Below are 21,589 nucleotides of genomic sequence, written 5' to 3' on the forward strand. Positions count from 1 at the left end.
CATGACTGTTTCTCAATCAAAAATGGAAAAAGAGAACTTCGAAATTGTATAATGCAAATTGACACATACAATAGAATCGATTTACATGTAATGTTTCCAACATAAGAGCGTGCCGTATCTGTTCTTAGCAGTTTCGGGGGTCGGGGTCGGTTATTTATATAACTGCTTAGAATATACAAATATAAATAAGTATAAAGTTCATTCTTTCAAGACATAGTGTTACACCCCCGGGAATTTTCATTTCCCAGCATACAATAGAGGTGCTGAATCTGCGCATGTCTATTCCAGGGTCAGGAAAACGACCAAGATGGCGTCTCAGCTCTGGAGAGTTGCCGGCAGATTGCGGTCGCAACCTTTACTTCGCCGTCAAGGCGTCGTTGCACTTCAGAGTAGGAACTGTAAGTGATATTATTCACCTTTGTTGCGATATTTTTAAATTTGTTCTTCGAGAAGTATGTGTACTTCCATCGAAGACTAAGGGTCCTACGTGACCGTGTGTAGTGTACATGGTACACACACTGTTGTAAATTATAAACGTTAGATCAGAGTGTATGGGGTTTGCAATAATCAACAGACTATCACGGCATATTATGCACAATGATTCGTACGATCTATGCCGCTAGAAAAATAGAAGATGCGTGCAAAATCTCCCAATTACCTGTGATAATCTGTGCTGTCAAAACACGGACAGACGACAAATGCATGGTTATGATCCATGACCTAGGGATTCACCTTGAGAGTCTAAGCGTGTAAAAAGCCCCTAACCCCCTAGTCCTGCTTGCATACGGAGGAATTCGGGACTCGATTCTGACAATTGTCCCTCCCCCTCCGTCCTGCGAAGAGCCAGCCGTGAAATACGTACTTACTAAAAATGCCGGTAACTATGAATAAAATCGCCCAGTGGTCAAATATTATCAATAAATCGATTATTTAGTCTGTTTACCTCATCTTGACTGCAAAAGCCCCATTGCGGATGACCAAAACTCTCGAAATCGGAACTTATCAAGTTCTACCGTAAATTTAATCACAACACCTTACGTACGCCGCCATATTTGATCTCGCGAGATGTACAAGCTTCACGCACTGTAAACAAAAGAACATCGACAGCGGTTTTTCGCCAAAATACCACGTTGAAAATCGCGTTTTCGGGTGATTGGATCGAACGAGGATATCGTCTTTCGCCATAATACAGATGAAGTAAATACTCGCGCAGGAAATAACAAAATATCTACTGTATAAATGCAGAATTTATTAATATAAAATAACTAATATTATTAAAATGTTCACAATTTTTAGTTTTAACTCCCAGAGTCCCATTTCAAGCATGTTTTCATACCTGACAAAATACTTCTGTTCCTGTCAAAAAAAAAATGGCAGACAACACATGTATTCACTGCAATGCAGTGTTTAAAACAAAGAACAGGGGGCTTGGGAGGTTATCCCTTGATGCAAAATTGCCCCGGTGCAAAGTAAATGCCATGGAAGTCATTAAACATGATTTTAATGTAACTACTTCCCCAGGGAAATTAAGATTTATGTGCATACAGTGCACACTTGATCTCTCCAAGGTGCACACTCATAAACAAAAGTATGTTGCAAGTAGTGATGCATTTGTAACTAAGGGAAGCAGAAGTTGCTATCTTGGGAGGAAACTTGCACAAAGTCCAACAAAGTCTCCTCTTAAGAAGAGAAGACGCGTTTGTACACCTGTCAAGAAAAAATTTCCATATTTGAGGACTTCAAGAAAGGTGAGTTTGAAAAGACAAGACGCATACAACAAAAAACATTTCAAACATTTGATGATGATGATGATGATGATGATGATGATGATGACGATGATGATGGTGATGGTGTTGTTGTTGTTGGTGGTGTGGTGGTGGTGATGATGGTTGACGGTGGTGGTGGTGCTGATGGTGGTGCTGATGATTCAATAAATCTGAAATCTAAATTTTACTGCACTGTGTGCTTTATTTCTAAAATTAGTACTTAAAATTGTAATGTATGAAATATGAATGATTGAATTAAACTCATGCAAATTAAAGTTAATCATTGAAAGTATTGTTGAGGAATGTTAAATACTAAGACTTTGATGTTTTATTTTTAAACCAATTTAACTATGTAATAATGAAATACCACTTGATGTAATTAAAAAAATTCAATCATAACTTTTCAGCATGTAGTATCATTTCGCAAAGATGCAGCAAGGTACATCACTGCTAGCAATTATGCGAGGGCACTCAACATCTTATGTAAGAAGAGTAGCTGTGCTCAGACGATAATGGTACAATTGGTAGCTAGACTTGTCAAAAAGGAGCTTTTCCAGTACAGCCAAAAAAACACACTGACCTCAAGGAAGCTGACATTAGAAAGCATGGAGGATTTTAACTGGAATGAAATTCTTGAAGAAACCAAGAATTTCATTCCAGCTACTCACTCCATGCTGAACGCCATGTTAAGACCAGCTAACAGGTAAGGCTTTTATACATGAGACTTTTTTTTCCTTCACAAAACAACTAGGAATACATATGTAGTGAAGGAACATTCCAAAATATGTGTAATGGGTGGCAATGAACAGTCATGTAACTGATATTAATTAGATGATCAGTGTTGTGCAAGTTTGGGCTAAAAAATTGATAATGATAAAAATAGCCAGTGTGCTATACCTGTATTTGGCTCTAGCAACTATAACTGTGCCCTTAGCAACAATTAATGTAAATGGTAGCTAAGGGTTTATTGCAAATATAACAACAGGAATGGGTGGCAATTGGCAATTTGATAAACCTTATCTTAAAATATGCAATTGTCCTTAAAATATGCAATTGTCCTTCACAAATAGACCACACCCATAGCAACAGGTAAGTGACATATAATGCCAATATAACACCACTGATGGAAGATAAATGAATAAAAATTTCAACAATATATGTAGATATGCCTACCACACCCAGTTACACAATGGTGTATATTGCAGATAGAATACCAAGGATGGGTAAACACTTTAATATATTTTCAAAAAATGAATAGAAATATGTTTTGCAACAAAAACACATAATAATAGGTAATAAAGGTTTACTCTCAACAGGTGTGCTACAACGCCATTGATGCTTTTATTTTACATTCAAATGCATCATTTCAATAAACTTGAAATATATCTATTCTAAATGTATACAATTCCATGTACATGTATGTCATTTATACAATACTTTATTTTTTAGAACTGGTACAGGGTCACCTACTAGTAACTCCAAATTTGGTGCATTGTTCATGCATGTGTTGTACACCCGATCACCTAGGAAGTTTACATTCCTTACAGCAGCAAATAGTATACAAATGTGGAAGAGTGGTTGCAGTGAAAAAGTTAGTTCTTTTTTAAGTTGTTACAATAATCTACACTGAGTTTATCCTTATTGGCTGCATTGTAAAATTAGAATGATAATTCTAAATTACTATTTTACATTTATCAACAGCTATTCCATTGTTTTAGTCAGCTTGGCCTTTGCTACACCAAGAATGGTACCAGATATGTAATAGACGGTATAAAAACTGGCTATGACAAGAAGATTATTGAATGGAAGGAAGAGATGCAGATGCAGGAGCAAGAGGGAGAGGAAGTAAGTTTTCATGTTTAATTATACATGTGTATGTTAAAAGATAACTTAATGATTGTGATCAAAGGCATTCTAGTTCTATTTCTAATTCTAATTAACAAAAAAAGCTTGTCTTGCCAAAAAGAATACTTTTTAAAGAATAACATTTGTACTACCTTGTTAATTAACTGATCAGACAAAAGCATTGCTTACCTATTGACTATGCATATTCCACAATATTTTTGCTCCCTCATACACGTTTTTCTTTCCTATCATATTATTTCTTTAAGGTCCAAAGAAGAGCACATGCTGCAAGATGTTTGTTTGAAGACCCAGTAACACCAACAAAAAGTGAGTGGCCATCCAAAATATACATCCATCCATCAATAACAACCCCTCACCCCTCATACACACAGACACAAATACACACAGACAGACACACTCAGACACAAACACAGATACACACATACACATACTCACAAATACACACACAAACACACACATAACACAGACATAAACACACACAAATAAATGAATGAATAAATAAATAAATAAATAAATAAATAAATAAATAAATAAATAAATAAATAAATAAATACAAATACAATAGTAAAAAGTTAGTTGTAAATACTGAAATACTTATTTTCCAGATCCCGGTTACTCAATTGCCTGGGACAATGTGCAGGTCCAAACAACAGCACGATGCCAGGGGACAGTATATTCCAACAAAATGCTCTTTTGGGCAATGAGTTATGCAGCCAAACATCGTATTTCTATTGATGCGACACTTCAAAATATCATCCCAGCAGTAACACTTCCATTAAGTCTCTTCATGCCAACCAGTACTATACTTGATAATTTGAGGAGCAGATTGGAAGTCATAGTTGCTAGGATCATATGCAGCCACTTTGATCATTTTAAGGAATACTATGCAGACTGTGTGGTCAACCACATACCTCACGAATACGCAGCTGAGTCAGCTAGAAAGAGTGAGCTTGTGAGTACATTACAATCATTGTTACACTATCAGCAATTGTGTTATTGTGCTTTGATTATATACACAAATGAGCAAAAACATTGTTTCATAAGACTGATGGATATATTGCAAAGTAATTAATTGCAAGTAATCAACCATGATGTAGCTTTAATGGATAGTGAGTGAATGCATAATATGTTGATCATAGATTTATGTATACATGCAGGTTAATCTTGGTGTCATCCAAGAAAACCCCTCTACCCTGGCTGGTGTTATCTCTATATTGGACAACCTGCACCAATATGTCCCAGTTATCAACAATGACAAATTTCACATTATTTTATGTCATGGAGATGGCTTGTCTGTGGAACGACATATTGATGCCCAAAGAGCAAGAGCTGGGTCGACGACAAAAAGGGGTCAATTAAGAGGGCTGGAACCAATATCACAAGAATTCCATAAGAGAGGAATTATCTTGCAGGTGAGCATAATATTAAGACTTCTCATCTACCAGTATAATTAACTACAATCTATTTCATTAGAGGGTGACACCACTCCAGGAAATAGAGACATTTTTTAATACACTATGGGTACTTGAGAGTCAGTTCATGATGTCACATCACCAACAATTACCTGTGGTTTCAGAAAGAATATCAAATTGACCTTGTACCTCCAGCTCTATAGGGTATCTTTGCTATGGGATATTGCATCATGGGAGTTAGCATAAGTAATCTATTCAATGGTTGCACACTGAACAGTTATCACAGCTGCAAGTGTATATCATTTTGTACTCTTGAATATTCACTGTTCAACCTTTCAATAGTATATTTTATGCTATCTCCATTGATACAATACCCTATAGCATAGATACCATATAAATGCACAAGATCTAGTTAATGTTTCTCTGAAATTGCAAACAATTGTAGGTGATGAAGTGTCTCTCCAGAACCCATACTTTATGAAAATGTACCTATCTCCTGGAGTAGTGTTGCCCTTTAAATCATACTTTCCATATTATCACTATATATGGTTAATCTTGAAAGTGGATGGGTTGTTGCATTTAATTATTCAACTTTTCCTTATACAGGATATCATGGATGAATTTTACAGAGGGAATAGTGCTGCTGATCGATGTACCCTAACCCACATAAAAAATACATTCAATCATCGTACTGTGAAAAAGAAGGTGATGGAGTGTTACAACCACGCTGTTGACTTTTTGAAGTTTACTACAGAGGGGCTGGTGTGTCTGCTAGTAATGAAACAGTTACAGCTATCATCCCTCAACAGTACACCAGCATCTGATGTCCCACTTGAGGCACGGGCTGACTACTTGTCACAAGTTGCCAGTAATGTAGTGAGTGAAATTTGGCATGATATAAACATCAAAGATTTAGAAGATCTAATCAATACTGGTGATGATGATGATGATGATGATGATGATGGTGATATTGGTATTGGTGGTGGTGGTGGTGGTGGTGATGGCAGAAATCGTAGTGGTGCTAATGGTGGCACATCTGGTACAGGTGGTGATAATGGTGACAATGGTAATACTGGCAGAAGTGGTGGTGGTGGTGGTGGTGGTGGTGGAGGCAGCGATGGTGGTAGTAGCGATGGTAGCGATGATTTCTATCAGTACTGTTTTTGTGGAGAAGGTATTCCTTTTATAAATATTAAACACATAAGAATAGTTCTCAGTTTTGAATGACTTTAAAATTGTTTTTAAGATGACAAAATATGTAACAGTTTTGACTAAGGAGTAATCAGAAACTAACTAAACAATAAGAAGATATTGCAAAGTAAAAGTTATGTTATATGATATTCAATGATATTCAAACAATTATTAGGCACTCATGTACATAATCAAGTTACCTTCTTTTGCAATTACAGATGTAGGTGGGACCATGATTGAATGTAGCAATGAAGAATGTCCTAATGGTGACTGGTTTCACTTACCATGTGTCCTCTTAACTGACGAAACTGTTCCAGATGAGGAATGGTTTTGTACAGATACATGCAGAGGTATAGTTCAACCTTTGATGTTCATCCCTGTCATTTTCATCACACATGTATAAATTATGTTTCATAATTAAAACTAATTACTCTACAGTCAATATATCAATTGCTAATGGTACACAATAGTTAAAAGTTATTTTCCTCCCAATGCACAACCAGCCACTTGTCCATCCACACCATCTATATACCCATCCCTCCACCCACTGTACCAAACAACCCATTCCCATAAACAACAAACTACTGAACAAACCAAATTTGTATTTCAATCTATTCTACTTATCGTCCCTACAGCTACCAATTCATCCATACCCATAAACCCACCCATAAAACTGTAAACCTCCAACCATCCCATCCATATCTCACCCTACCCACCACCACACACCAATACTAATCCATCTATCTATTCATTCTGACCACACATACAATGTATCATCAATACATCATCCAGTACATTGACTTGCCCAAACAACTACCCATCCAACCATCTTTCCAGATATCTTCTTATCTACGGTATCAATACAATATTTGCATTTGAAAATTTAATTTCTGGAATAACACCCTTTTGACAGCATTTGTGATTTAATGTTATTTTTACAAAAATATTCTTTTTATTTAAGACAATGTAGTACCGAGAGGTGTCAACCAGTGTAATAACATAAACCACGACCATGTGTATAACTACACCAGTGCACTACTATGGAAGTGTCTAAATGACCTGGTGAGGCATGATGCTGTCAAAGAGAATGATGGCCCAATTATGATAGAGCACTGGACCCTTGACATGTTGGATTTTTGGAAAAAAAATCACTATAAATATATGATATTGGGTCATAGACTAATAGCAGGTATGTATACTTCTTTCAGAGAATCTTATCTATATGTATTGACTATGTTATTTCAAAAGCTTAACATCAATCATGAATTATGCTAAAATGATTCCAATTATTTAACAAATTCACTCTCAAGTGATAGCTGTATTTTGAATTTCAGCAAGTAGACGTAAAATGATGTATTGCTTTACAATTGTTCATGTAGGAGTAAATGGTTGGCTACCGCAGAACATGGCAAATGAGATAGTTTGGAATCGAACTGTAAATTTGATGGGTGGAAGTGGAAGAAACATACCAATGGATCTTGCCACAGAATTCCTCAACAATGAATTCAAAGGTAACAAAGTTTAAAAGTTCTTCATACTTACACTTTGTTATTAGCTGTTGGAAATATTACTTTTCCACAATATATATATATATGTGTGTGTGTGTGTGTGTGTGTGTGTGTGTGTGTGTGTAGTAACTATATTATAGCCTTTAATTATTTTAAATCACTACAACTTAACATTGTCTTATGTTTTATTCTTTCTAATATACATGTGAGCAGACAGTCTAAAGCATTCAAGGGGAAGGTATACAGAATTACAAGTGAAGAGACTGAGCCAGATGGGTGGTAGTTTTGGGAATACCATAGACAATTTGTATCAAAAGAATATTGCCGAGACACATGTTAGGCAGTCTGAGGGTGGAAAGCCAAACTATAACTCCAAGTTAGATGTAAAGAAATTTGTAGCTGAATACAAAGAGGATATGCTTTTTGACAAGTTGCCTGGAAGGAACCACACTGCTTTTCCTGGCTATCACTTCTCCACTACTGTCAAAAAACCAAGTGGGTACATCAAGCGACTGAAAAAGTATAGTAAGAAGTTAGACAAAACTCACCATGCATTAACATTAACAGATGGTAAGTGATTGACATCAATATAACACACTACTGAATTGATATACATCATACTGTATATTTTAACACACTACTGAATTGGTATACATATTACATGTATGTCAATAACATTCAGTATAACTAATACATATAAGTCTCTGAATCATAACAGTGGCACTATGAAATGTGGTTTTCATATTGTTTGTATCATGCTAGAACTACAGGATGTGGTTTACAATGATAGATGGATTGAGATGGGGTTAGGTTTACATGTGCATGTAGGATGACAAAAATCCAAACACAAAACTGTTAGAGAAGCAACATGGAGGTCATTTATTGGTGAATCAATCATCTTACATATCTTTTGTGCAAACGACATGTCACTATCATGTTATAGGTAATGTCCATACCAAGTAATAACAGATCTTAAAGTTTTCAACCAACTAGTAGTACACACCCTTTATAACCAATAAGGTAATTTTATTTTTGATGCATTATGGTATCACTCCCTGCTAATGTAACTTGATGCTTTGATCGCCATGTTTTCAAGTTAAATATAAGAACAACAAAAACGATCAAACGGTCATTAAATTTGGTGCTCATTTATTTTGTATTAATTGATTTATATATGTAAGTCAAATTCTTGTATTTTTCGAAATGAACGTAACATATATAGACAAGATATAGGATATAGAATAACAAAACAATGTGCAACTGTAATCACAAACAATAATATTGTCAATATATATATAGATATAGATTGAATGTATAACTGTTCACTCTTTACAGTAACATATTCTTTATCTTATTAATATTGGCATTATCAGTGAATTCTCAATTATTGTTAATATGTTAAAACCAACACAATTATATGCAGACTATATTAAAGTTTAAACATCTACTTGTTTTTGCATTTTTTTACACAGTTGCTGCAACACACTGAAAAATCACATGTACATTTGCCATTGGTAAGTTCCCCAATACAATTGCCTCTGTCCTCAAGCTGGTGTATCCTTGATGTATCCATATCTTTGACAACTAATGACTGTAGCACAAGTAGTCTGATGCAGTTATTAGTTGTTGATATAGTTGAACAGAAGTTGATCATTTCATCATCTACCCTACGTTTATCTAAACTACTCTTGGTGGCAAATAAGTATGCCTTTCCTTCCCTACCATCGCGTGCACACCTGCCAACCTCTTGCCAGTATGCTAAAACTGACTTACTTGCACCCCAATGTATTATAATATCAACGTTGGTAACTTGTACACCCATACCAAAGGCTATGGTTGATATCAGACACCTTGTATGACTGTCCTTCTGGGTAAACTTCTCTAGTACAAGTTTTTCTGTCTCGGGGTCAAGTGATGAATGGTACATATGTACCAATCTTTCTTCAATACTACCCCTTTCACCATCATGCCATGACCTGTCACCAAGTTCATTTACAATATATTCGTATAACTCAGCAACAGTTTTGATTGTTCTGCAAAAGATCAAAAGTATTATTACCATAACATATATATTTTCTTACTGGGAAAGCCTTGACAGCTCCACAGAAATGTGATATAGATCGTGCAACATAGCCCTGTCACATAGTCCTAAACCTGACTGGCTCTCTGTAGCATTTGTGTGTGTTTGTGTGTATTTGTTTGCATAAAAGAAAATCGCTGGCTGCAATTCCCAGCACAAAAATTTATTTTACAATATAAAAAAGAATCTCTGTTATCTTTGCAATCTATTGGATCATTTGGCTTTTGCTATGGGCATGGTCTTGTTGCTAGGCTCTAGACACCCAAAGTAACATGACCACTAAATATCAAAGTAATTGATCCAGCACTTTTTGACTAAAAGCTGTTTACACACACACACACACACACACACACACACACACACACGCACACAGAGACAGAGACAGACAGACAGACTCTTTGCAATGCCTACAGCACTACTGAACCTTATCAGTTCAGTTGTGCTAACTATGACTTCTTCAACATTTTCTTTTCAATTACCATTATGTTAATATTCACCAAGTCTCAAAAAGCTACACATACCTACAGTATATAATTACTTTAGGAGCATGTTTTCCATTTTCCCTTACATCCTTAATGAACCCCTTCAGTTCCTCTTCATATTTCATAGAAGGCTCGCTCTTGTAAGTCAGAAAAATATTTGGTCTGCAAGGAAATTGTATATTAGCATAAAGACACAGTCCTTGTGTAGATGTAAATGTGGATTACAGTAAATGTGGATTACAATAAATGTGGATTACAATAAATGTGGATTACAATAAATGTGGATTACTTGCAAATTAGAGTGGCATGATTGTGTAAGAACTATCTTGTAATAGTATTGTGTAGCAAATGCTATAACACTATGGGAATAGAGAATTATGGAAAAATACAGGGATGGACAGAGGAAGACAGAATGGGGGTGGGGGAAGGGAGGGAGAGAATGACTCAGTGAGTGAGCGAGTGAGTGAGTGAGTGACTATTAGAATTCATTTTCTGGGTGGGTGGGTAGTTGGTTGAGTGAGGATAATTGATCTTTATTTTAGTTAGAATATTCATTGTAAGTGTTAATCTCAAAGAAGAGTTTTACTCATTTTGTTTTCCTTTTTCACAGATATTGGAAGTGACAATACATCAGATCACAATACCATAGACAATGGTCTAAAGTGTTAAATTGTAATTTTGTTATGTACTTTACACATTGTAAATTTAGTGAGGACATGGTTTCATGACAAAAAGATAGGACCATGCCACTTTTTGGACAGAAAAATGACATATTTGAAAATATATCACATACCTATCAGGTGTAACAGCAATAGTTTTGACTTCTGTCTCAGTCAATAACAGACATGATAGTATTTCTTTTCTCATTGCCTCTGTACATGTTGCTGTCAGTATGAGGATGGGGCATGTAACAAGACTTCTCAAAAAAGAAATTTTCCTGTACTCCTCTCTGAAGTCATCACCCCTAAAGAAGGAAATAGATGTCTATCAAAATAACATTATACTCAGTTGCACATCTTACAGTGAACATTTCTTAATTTCATCAAAGTCTACATTTACTGTTTAACAAAATACACCTTTATTACTTTTATTTCTATGAAATCTGTTATCATTCCAAAAACTTGAATTTCACAAAGTTCTTTTTAAATTGTTATAAGAAGTAAAGAACGACTCACCACTGAACAATGCAATGTGCTTCATCACATGCTAAAAGAACAAGTCTTTTCTTGTAATGAATATTACGCAGCATGGACCTCCATGGATCCATGCTAATTGCTTCTGGTGATGAGAACACCACCGTACACTGACCGTTAATAATTCCTGGAAGAAAAGACCAAAGCATGTCACTTTTTCACGTGTAAAAGTTCTTTTCAAGCTAGATTTGCATAATTTCTGAATCATATGAATATCTGCACTATGTGTGTGCATAATTTTATACATGAATAAATGCATTAATTATGATATTATATTTACTTTCTGTTTGGTCACCTGACATTTCAGATTGTTTGAGGATACATTCTGCTTTAATTCCTCGCTCTTTCCACACTTGACATTGATTTATCATCAGACTTCTTAGTGGTGAAATCACCAATCCCAAGTGGGGCTTCTCATCAGGATAAATCTGTAGTTTGAAATAAAACATTGCAATATAAATTAGATAATTAAACATTCAAGATATTACATAAACACTGTAACATTCAAATGCACACACATACACACACACACACATACACACACACTCTTCAGGAGTAGTGAGTTATATGTTCCACAGATCATGGATATGACCTGGTATTTTTGCAATGTTTCTATTTGAAAATGATTAAAACTTTACAGAAGATCGCTCAAGTTCCCAAAGGCCTGATTATTTATGTCATACTCGTGTATTCTGTTAATAAATATACATTTATAATTATGTTGCAAGTTAGTATGTAGGCTTTCAATAGTGAGTATAGATATATCACTTATGATCTATTTAAATCGACAATGTACTATTCACAAAAAAAAAATTACTTACTTCATCCATTAGCAGCTGTGGAATTGTAAAGCAATCACTTTTTCCATAACCGGTGGGAAGAATTCCTGTGACATGTTGTTTATTGAGAATTGCTGAAAATATTTCTTGCTGCTGGTCTTTAAAATCATATTGGAAGTTATACTTCTCTTTTACAATGGAGAGGCAGTCTAACACTTCCATTGTGTTGCTCCAGCACAAAGTAAATCCTATCTAAGACTGAAATTTGCTCACTGACTAAGTTTCAACAATCAAGGCTCTAAGTAAGAGTAAACCAGTGTACCTACATGGATGGCTCAAATTGTTATGATGGTATTATTGATTGTGAAGAAGTGTCAACACTATGCCAGACATGAGACACCAGAAGCTAATCTATGACAGGAAGCAAGACTCAGGAAGGAGGCAACAAAACATTGTATCAAAACGAGTTTTTTTGTGAGAACACTATCTTGACTACTATCTAAGTTGTTTATTTTGATTTGTCTCATCTAAATTGTTCCCACATGTACCTATCTACATTTCACTGTTCACAAACAACTTTTTTTCATCATATAGCAAAATCCGGATTTTAACAACTGAAGATTATGGGAGTAATATAAGAAAACCTACAGTAGTACATCACTGTAAAAATTAATTAAATCACAATTTAACATTTCTTTTGTGCATGTTCTCATCTGCCAATAATTTGAAATTGATTAATTATGTCTTCAAAAATTGACAATACAACTTGGGTTATTTTGTTTCGTGACGTTGTTGGTACATTATAAGTCAGTTTTTGCTTCCTGAATGTGAAAAGTATCTTGAAGTGCATTGATATGTCAGTCAATGGGAAGTATTTTTTATAAACTGCATTTAGACACTTGAAATCAAAATTTAATATATTTTTTAAAATTGTTTGAGATATTAGTTACTTTTATTATTATAGCCCATGTTCTACACATGTACCCTGTGTACATACATACATACATACATACATACATACATACATACATACATACATACATACATACATACACACACACCCATACATACATACATACATACATACATACATACATAATACACATACATACATACATACATACATACATACATACATACATACATACATACATACATACATACAAACACACACAGCTGCACAAGAGTGATGTCAAAATTACGTTCATATATTATTATAATTACATTTCCTTATTAAACTTTGAGTTTTTCTTTTAAATGTGTGCAGTTTTTAAGCAAATTAATGTTTAATAAACTTGTAATATGGAGAAGGATGACATCCATGGTTGATTAATACTCGAAAATGTGACTTTTTAGCAAGTACTTTCTGATACCAGCGCGCGAAGTCGCATACGATGTTCTTTTGTTCAATCGGCGCAAGTGTCTCTGGGTAATTATTCATCTCGATCGCCGCGAGATCAGACGTGGCGGTGTTAACGAGGGCTATTTGAATTTGCAGTTCAAACTTGAAACGGTCCGATTTCGACGCTTTTTGTGAACTGAGCAGGGAATACTACCGTCAGAGGAATTGTAATGGCGTAGATATTCGATCGGTTGCTAATATTTGATCGTTCGGTAGGTAATTCTTTTGCGATTGGCGCGAGTACATTTTGCTGGCGGTGTTGTAATAGGCAAACTCTATTGCTCTTTGCATGACGGTGTTTAGAGTCAAGTCAGTAATACAGACTCGTGCACCGTCATGTAAGCAGGACTACTAACCCCCTAGCTTGAAAACAATGTCACATGTGTATTATATATTTACATGCAGTCCACTTTTCTGCATTCTTAAGATCTTACACAAGTAAGCTGTTTAGAATGCTTCGCTGATAGATTGACTACACCCCTCCCCGCCAAAATATTTATTCAATTCACATGATGTTTTCCCAGTGAATGGAAGTATTTGAGCATGGCTTGAAGGATCGATCGCAGGAAGTCTTTCTGCAAATACAATGAGAGTACGTCAAATAAATAATGCTGGTAACTGAAGAACAGAACATACATAACATAAATTCTGATAACCCCCAAGTGTGCTTGAAATATTGCATGGTTGTTGACAGCCACTGGACTGATATGTTTTTCATATTTTGGCACAGTGATGGCAGTTGTGTGATGTATTAGTGATGGGATACCAAAATTACAAAACCGCCCTCAACGTTTGGTAGTCTATATGTACAGCTAATTTTGAGCCTCGCAAAAACACAAAGAAAGGTGACCACACATGATAACATTAGCAAGCACTGACCCAGAGAATACTTCCTTGTTGGTTATAATATGCTAACCATTACACAAATCATTATGCAAATGACCACATTGATATGCAAATTAGCCACTATCCTTTAATTTATTCTCTGAAGAAAATTGCTTCAATCAGGCAGAAAATCGTGATTAATTTGTTTCTGAAAAATATTTTTTTTCGTATATTATTATAGTGGAGATGGGTAAAGATGAATTGCCAGGACCATATCCAACCACACCAGAAGAAAGAGCTAAGGCAGCAAAGAAATATAACATGAGATTAGAAGATTATGAACCCTATCCTGATGACGGTTTAGGCTGGGGAGATTATCCCAAATTACCAATACAACATGTAGACTCCAGGAGTCATTGGGATGACTGGGATTTCCCGGATATTAGAAGAAATTACGGAGATGTTGTAAGTGGAATCATCCAACTGTAATGTAGAATTATAATATGTAAATCAGCTGATTAATATGTATAAAATGTAAATCAGCTAGTTAATATGTATGTGTAAATCAGCTGATTAATATGTATAATATGTAGATCAGCTGATTAATATGTATATGTAGATTAGCTGATTAACATGTATAATATGTAAATCAGCTGATTAATATGTATAATATGTAGATCAGCTGATTAATATGTATACTATGTAGATCACCTGATTCAATCGATTATAACTCAGTGTAAAAATGAGATGACCAGTTTATTTTAGATGTTATTCCCTAATATATTTCTTTGTTTAGAAAAGGAAAACATGAGTGACCTAAGGGGCCTTGTCGCTATACAAGTTGCTAGACGAGTAGTGACAAACCCTTAGGTCATAAGTATTTTCTGCTTGAGTGGAGAATAACATAATTAAAGCAGTGCCAGTAACATCAGAGAAAAATTGGGAAAGGTAATGGTAATTGTGAATGTTTCAACTCATTTTGAACACAGTGGAACCGGTGACATAGACACACGGACACGTTGTTGTGACATAGATGCATGTTGTCATAACGTAGAACAACCAGGGTATAAATTCCATATTTTTTGGTTCAACTTGGCTTAGGCAAAATATAATTAGACATTATTCTTCAGTATTATTCTTCATTCAGCCAAGGAAAATATGAGTGACCTAAGGGGCCTTGTCACTACAAGTTGCTAGACAAGTAGTGACATAGTCTAGCTGCTAGACTTCGGGCTTTCTTCTGATTGATATGAGGGTGGACCTATTGCCTTCACTAGCGACTTTAGGTCGCCTTCAGTGTGAGCAGAATAAGCCAATGGGTCTAGCAGCAAGACTAATTGTGACAAAGCCTTAGGTCAGAAGTATTTTTACACTGAACAAAAAAAACATAATTTATGAAATTGAAAGAAAAGTAGTGGCAATTTGGAATGTTCTGACTCATTATACAATGTATTTTGAACACTAGAACCAATAATACATTGCCATGACATCAACCAGAGTATGAAAACTGAAATTTTTGTTTGGACAGATTGTAATGAGGCTTACTCTGTTCTTTAGTATTTCTGGTAAGACATTAGAAATGAGAGATATGGTAGCATGACTTGTTTCTAGCTCTAACAATACATGTATACACCAAATTGAAAAATCAGTTACGCCAGTCTCAAAAGTTTGATTATTTCTTTAGTCATCAACTAAATTAGCAAATTTCCAAGGCAATGAAGCCATAAACTGGGCCCCCTATTCTTGTCTAGGCAAACTAAATGCTGTCATCATAAATTTCATTTTTGAATTGAATCCAGGCCTCATTTATTACTGCAATGTAATATGTGATAGATAAAAGTCAACTGCACACTGTGCAAGTAAATAGGAAAGTCAAAGTGCACACTGCATGCTAAAAAAATTATAATGTACAGTATAATGTAACAGAAAAAAACAGCGAAACATTCGATTTCTTGGTCGACACCATAACTTCCACTCCACATGCATTGTTATGGGCAAGTGTGAGAATAAGTCGACCTTGTTATATTTTGATCCTCTAGCATGAGGTAAAAAGCTATTGCAGGTACCGAGAATTGTAGTACAGAAATATTTTTATTGTGGGATAAAATCTTAATTTAATGTGATTTTGTTTTTTGTTATAGTACCATATAGATGAAGATATTATGTGGAGGAATAGACCACAGTGGGATAAAGATTTCGGTACACCTTAGTAAGTAGACAATTTATTTATCTAATTTTGTTTATTTATTTATTTATTTAATGACAGACCAATGGAAGTTCCATTTTGTCGGCTTTAAAACTCAAAATCAAAATTTTACTGCAAATACTAATAATTCTATGTTTTTTGTCTTTCGTGAAACTCAAGTTAAATTGGCCATATGGATGAGGATTGGATATTTATGTTGGATTTTTAATTTATAAAACAGTTTTATCATGGCTTCCTACTTGAAAAATCAATGTGAAACAACATTGTCTAAGTCTGTGTTTGTAACTCAATACATTGGGAAAAAACTAACAAATGTGTAAAAAGTTTGTTATTGTACATACAATAACAAAGATTTTAAACATTATATTTATCTTTTGCAATTTACTGAGTTACAAACAAGGATTTGGCATGTGTTATTTCACATTGAAGTAGGAAGCCATGATAAAATTGTTTTATAAATTAAAAATCCAAAATAAATACCCAATCCTCATCCATATGACCATTTTAAAGCCTTCCTAGTCTGTAGAAAATCTCATGATTTATGTTTGTTTTTTGTCTGCAGTCGAACTCAAGTCAAAACTTTACTAGGAGTGTTAACAGTGATAGGACTTCTAATAGCATTCGGTCATAAATACCCATTGTTCCAGCCAGTGGTAAGTTCTCTTTATTCAAATTTTGCCAACATGTGACATAGATTTGCATATAAATACTTGTCCTCATCTGGTGGTGGCAGAGACAAGTGACATCATTATTACAATGATTTCTGTAGACAAGATACGACTCTGGTAATCCAGCCTTCGGTTTACTCTGATAGGTGCAAATGACTTGTTTTTCAATGTGGTAGTTTATACAAGTGGGTGATAGCAGTTCTGATTTTACTCACCCTGTGAGATCAAAATAGTGTAAACATTGGAGTGATCAAGATATAGTGTAAACATCAAGTCCCAAAACAACACTGCAAGTTCATGGAACTCTTTTAAATAAACAAGTTTTCAGAGACGTCTCCCTACTGAGACTATAATTAAACTAAACGTCCATTCAATAGCTTATCACTGTCGTATCAACATGTCACGACAATAGTTTCAGTTTGTGTGTATCTTAGTAAACTGAAGGCTTAATTACAAGGGTAATATTTCTATTCTCTGAGGATCATTGAGTTATACAGCAAAAATTACAAACATTTTACATATTTATTAATCTTTTGCAATGTATTATGTTACAAATAGACTTAGTCTGGTTTCACATTGATTTTTCAAGTAGAAAGCAATGATAAAATTGTTTTATGAATTAAAAATCCAAAATAAACACCGAACCCTAATCCATTTGGCAACTTTGAAATAATGAAAATTTTAGGTGTGGACAAGTATGCCCTCTAGTGGTAGCCACATTTTGTTGCTGTGAGTCAGAATAATAAAACTTAGATTTCTTGTGAGTTATAATATGGTAACAGATAGGGGAACATCCTATTTTGGTGTGTCACATGACATTACCTGTGTTTTCCCCACTATAGGGAAAGCATAGTGCTCACACCGTCTTTACTACCCAGACTACCATACATGACAGGTTTCTACTGTGTGTCAAAAGTGTTCTAAAACTGTTTAGCTTTATTAATTTTTTTAATGACAATATTATAATAACACTTTCACATCAAGAGAAATAGCTAATCCTAATATCTATGTGTTTATACGATAATGTAAACTTGTAAGAGTATGTTCCAATGTTGAAGATATGATATTTATTATATGCTGATAATTATACAAACAATATGCAAATTACCATATTGATATGTAAATTATGCAAATTATCTGCCATATTTGTATATATATAGTGTCTGATAGTATTGGTTTATTGAAATTGTTTTTCTCTTCTCCAAACTCAGGGGCCAAAACAGTTTCCTTACAACAACCTGTATGCTGAGAGAGGTGGAGATCCAGGCAAAGATCCAGAACTAGTGACAAATTATGAAATTTAATTTTTACTTTATTTTATGAATGTGTAAATAGTGATGAGTGGGTTCAGTCATAATAGCCTAGAGGGACAGATTAATGCATGGTGCAAACATTCTTACATTATCAAAAAAAACTGAGAAATGTATGTTTGAAACTATTACAAAGAAACCTGTATTGAGAAATGCGTGGCGCAAACTGTTGTAGGTTATCACACACAGAGAGGTAGCGTATGTTAGAAATGTTCTTACGTAGTCTTATGGAAAGAATCTTACATGCGTACAAACAGAGAAATGTATGTTGGAAACTTGAAGTGACACAAGTTGAGTTTATAAACTGTTTATTCAAATAACAATATATACATAAAACTTTGGCTAAACTATTCTAGTGTAAAGTTAATGTCAACGCATGCCTTCTATAACATTACAATTGTCTTCTGGCTTGGTTAGAACAGCTGATTACATATTAGGGGTTTCCTCAAATAATACGTATAAGAAATTACGTCATCAGATTATTCTTAAATATCTTAATACCAGGTTTGAGTTCAGTCAATTGCAAATGATGATTAAAGTATGCTTGAGTAAATAGAATACTGCAAGTAGATTTTGGACATGCCTCAAAATGTTCCACCCAAAAATGTATAAATTTAGCTTGTGTCCCTTTAATCAAATGTGTGTGCATGGAAGGTATCATGCATAAACAAAGAGAAATGTGGTTAGGAAACTTTCGTACAAACATAGTTTTTCCACAGAATCTCTTCCAAATCTTCAGTATTTAGTGCTAACTGCATCAGGGTCAGGTGACTACTGCAACAGGGTCAGGTGACCACTGGAAAGTGATGACTTAAGATATAAATATCACCTCTTCATGCAGAAGTTGTATGAGTGATTGTGATGAAAGTCGTGTTGAAATCAGGACTTAAACCCAAACTTGTTTACTAATTCTTTACATCATCATCTCACACTATCATACGATGGTTGCTTTTGATGTGTCAGCTTACTTTAGTTAGCATCAGATCTTGCTAGTATACAAAATGAGTTTCCTAAGCATATTTCATAACTAATTCATATTTAAAGGGGCACAAGCTGAGTTTATACATTTTGGGCGAGATTTATGCTACGTATTTAAAAGTAACTCATAGTATTCTACTGACTAAAGCATACTTAACCATCATTTAAAATTAACTGAACTCTAAACCTGGTATTAAGATATAACATATAAACGATCCGATGACATAATTTTTGATACGTACCAAAAATGTTGAGGAATTTATACTAGGCAATCAACTGTTCAAACAAAACCAGAAGACAATTGTAATGTCATAGGGTGCATGTATTGACATTAATATTACACCGACTGTGACAGTTTGATCCAGGTGAACATTTTCACTTGAGTAAATTAAAATGTTTTATAACTCAGCTTGTGCAGCTTTAATTGAAATGTAGCAAGAAACAAACAAAGCAATACCTTGATGTGGTTCTAGACAGAGGTTAAACACATAAGAAATATTACATGTACCGTAACTAGAGAGCTTAGATTAGGGACGATCACTCAATGTCGCACAAGCTCAATAGATGAACTTCATTCTTTTAGGACCAACCTCCCTTCCCCTCCCTTAAAATGAACATTCACAAGTGCAACACCACACGTTTATATATGATGTAAACCATGATGAAAAATGTAGTGGTCACACCACTATGATTGATACAATGTAAAACACATAACGGTAAACACATTAAAATACTACTGGAAACCCAGCACTGTATATCACAGAACTAAATTTTAATCAACTTTGATATGATCATCACAGTAGTAAATACAGTACCTGTTATCACTGAAGGTGGGAAAGTTTTCAAAATTTGTGGTTAACTCCACAAAGTTCAACAATCACATTGATGCCAGACCCACTCTCCTAAACGAACAAAGTTTATTTAGCTTGTGTGACATGTGTTATCGTCCCTTACATCATGACCAAAAAGTGCTGATCTTGCCTGTTATTGAAATATGAACTTTTTCAGCAACTTCTACTGAAATAGACACTTAAGATGAATCTAGTAAAAGTCAAGAAAGTTAATATTTTCTGTACTTATGAGACTTTGTTGAATTTGATGACCAATGTCTTGTGTTTTGGAACCTAAATGTTATGTCTTGTAACTAGAGCAACATATTTGAAAATATACGTATATTGAAATGTCGCGCACTTTTCTCAGCTTTTATAGTATTCCACCTAGATTCGCTCACAGCCCTCACTGGCTACACTAGATTGTTTTGACAATGTACATCTCTTTTACCCAACAGGGTAATCCAAACCCCAGGTGTGGTTCTCCCTCATCAAACTGCTGCGACTCACTGCTTCACCAGTTCGATGAGGGAGAACCTTACTAGGGGATTGGACTTGCCACCCTACCATTTCATTGAAAACATCATAGCTAATTTACATAACAGTGTATGTATTTGTTATTCAAATGATTCACATTGTTTTCTGGGATAATAAGTCACACAAGGATTGCTAGGTTCACTTCCTGTTAAAATGTAAACTCTCTCACCAGCCCTTGGGAGCATCGCTATTAGGTGTTTCGTTTGTACCAATATCTAGTGCATAATTGTACTAGAATATCTTTGTACTGTGGGCCCTCATTGACTACATAGAGCTAATCATTTGTTTACATGTTACTGCGACTCTGTGTTATTGCGACACCCCAATGTAGTCGATGTGAACCCACTGTACAATTATGCTGTAGATATAGGTACCTACAAAACAGCCCTTTTAGCAATGCGATGCTCCGCGTACTGTGAGAGAGTCTAATTAAGATATTGAAGGTTCTCATGTGATTGTATTTAACACACATAAATCCATACCTGTACAAATCGTCTAACTTGCATTATCTGTTTTTGTTTATGAGTGTGAAAACTTACTAGAACAGCAGTTTATT

The 21,589-nt window shown here is 34.8% G+C and overlaps 3 protein-coding genes across 3 annotated transcripts in view; all 3 read left to right on the forward strand.

The window, feature by feature from the left end:
- The window catches only part of LOC144452852 (large ribosomal subunit protein uL1-like), a 418,633-nt gene that overhangs the window by 83,023 nt on the left and 314,021 nt on the right, over nucleotides 1–21,589 (forward strand). The window lies entirely within an intron of this gene.
- LOC144452669 (NADH dehydrogenase [ubiquinone] 1 beta subcomplex subunit 8, mitochondrial-like) overlaps nucleotides 287–21,589 on the forward strand; it is a 21,360-nt gene continuing 57 nt past the window's right edge. Inside the window, exons 1-5 of the mRNA XM_078143814.1 lie at nucleotides 287–398; nucleotides 14,746–14,969; nucleotides 16,646–16,713; nucleotides 17,273–17,363; nucleotides 18,590–21,589. The exon at nucleotides 18,590–21,589 is cut by the window's right edge and continues 57 nt beyond it. Coding sequence (XP_077999940.1) covers nucleotides 308–398; nucleotides 14,746–14,969; nucleotides 16,646–16,713; nucleotides 17,273–17,363; nucleotides 18,590–18,682 — 567 coding nt within the window. The 5' untranslated portion in view covers nucleotides 287–307 and the 3' untranslated portion in view covers nucleotides 18,683–21,589. The remainder of the gene's footprint in view (nucleotides 399–14,745; nucleotides 14,970–16,645; nucleotides 16,714–17,272; nucleotides 17,364–18,589) is intronic.
- Nucleotides 5,743–8,321, forward strand: LOC144453084 (uncharacterized). Its single transcript, XM_078144359.1, has 5 exons — nucleotides 5,743–5,920; nucleotides 6,454–6,585; nucleotides 7,197–7,424; nucleotides 7,615–7,746; nucleotides 7,957–8,321. Exons 2-5 carry the CDS (start codon nucleotides 6,468–6,470, stop codon nucleotides 8,319–8,321), a joined length of 843 nt encoding a protein of 280 aa, XP_078000485.1. The 5' UTR covers nucleotides 5,743–5,920; nucleotides 6,454–6,467.

This window comes from Glandiceps talaboti, chromosome 23 (genome assembly GCF_964340395.1).
Source record: "Glandiceps talaboti chromosome 23, keGlaTala1.1, whole genome shotgun sequence".
NCBI lineage: Eukaryota > Metazoa > Hemichordata > Enteropneusta > Spengelidae > Glandiceps > Glandiceps talaboti.

What these genes read in the sequence shown, in the direction of transcription:
- LOC144453084 (XM_078144359.1), top strand. Translation starts at nt 6,468, where the DNA reads ATGATTGAATGTAGCAATGAAGAATGTCCTAATGGTGACTGGTTTCAC. An exon ending in GGGTCATAGACTAATAGCAG is followed by an intron (nt 7,425 to 7,614) that starts GTATGTATACTT and finishes TTGTTCATGTAG; the next exon opens with GAGTAAATGGTTGGCTACCG. An exon ending in CCTCAACAATGAATTCAAAG is followed by an intron (nt 7,747 to 7,956) that starts GTAACAAAGTTT and finishes ACATGTGAGCAG; the next exon opens with ACAGTCTAAAGCATTCAAGG.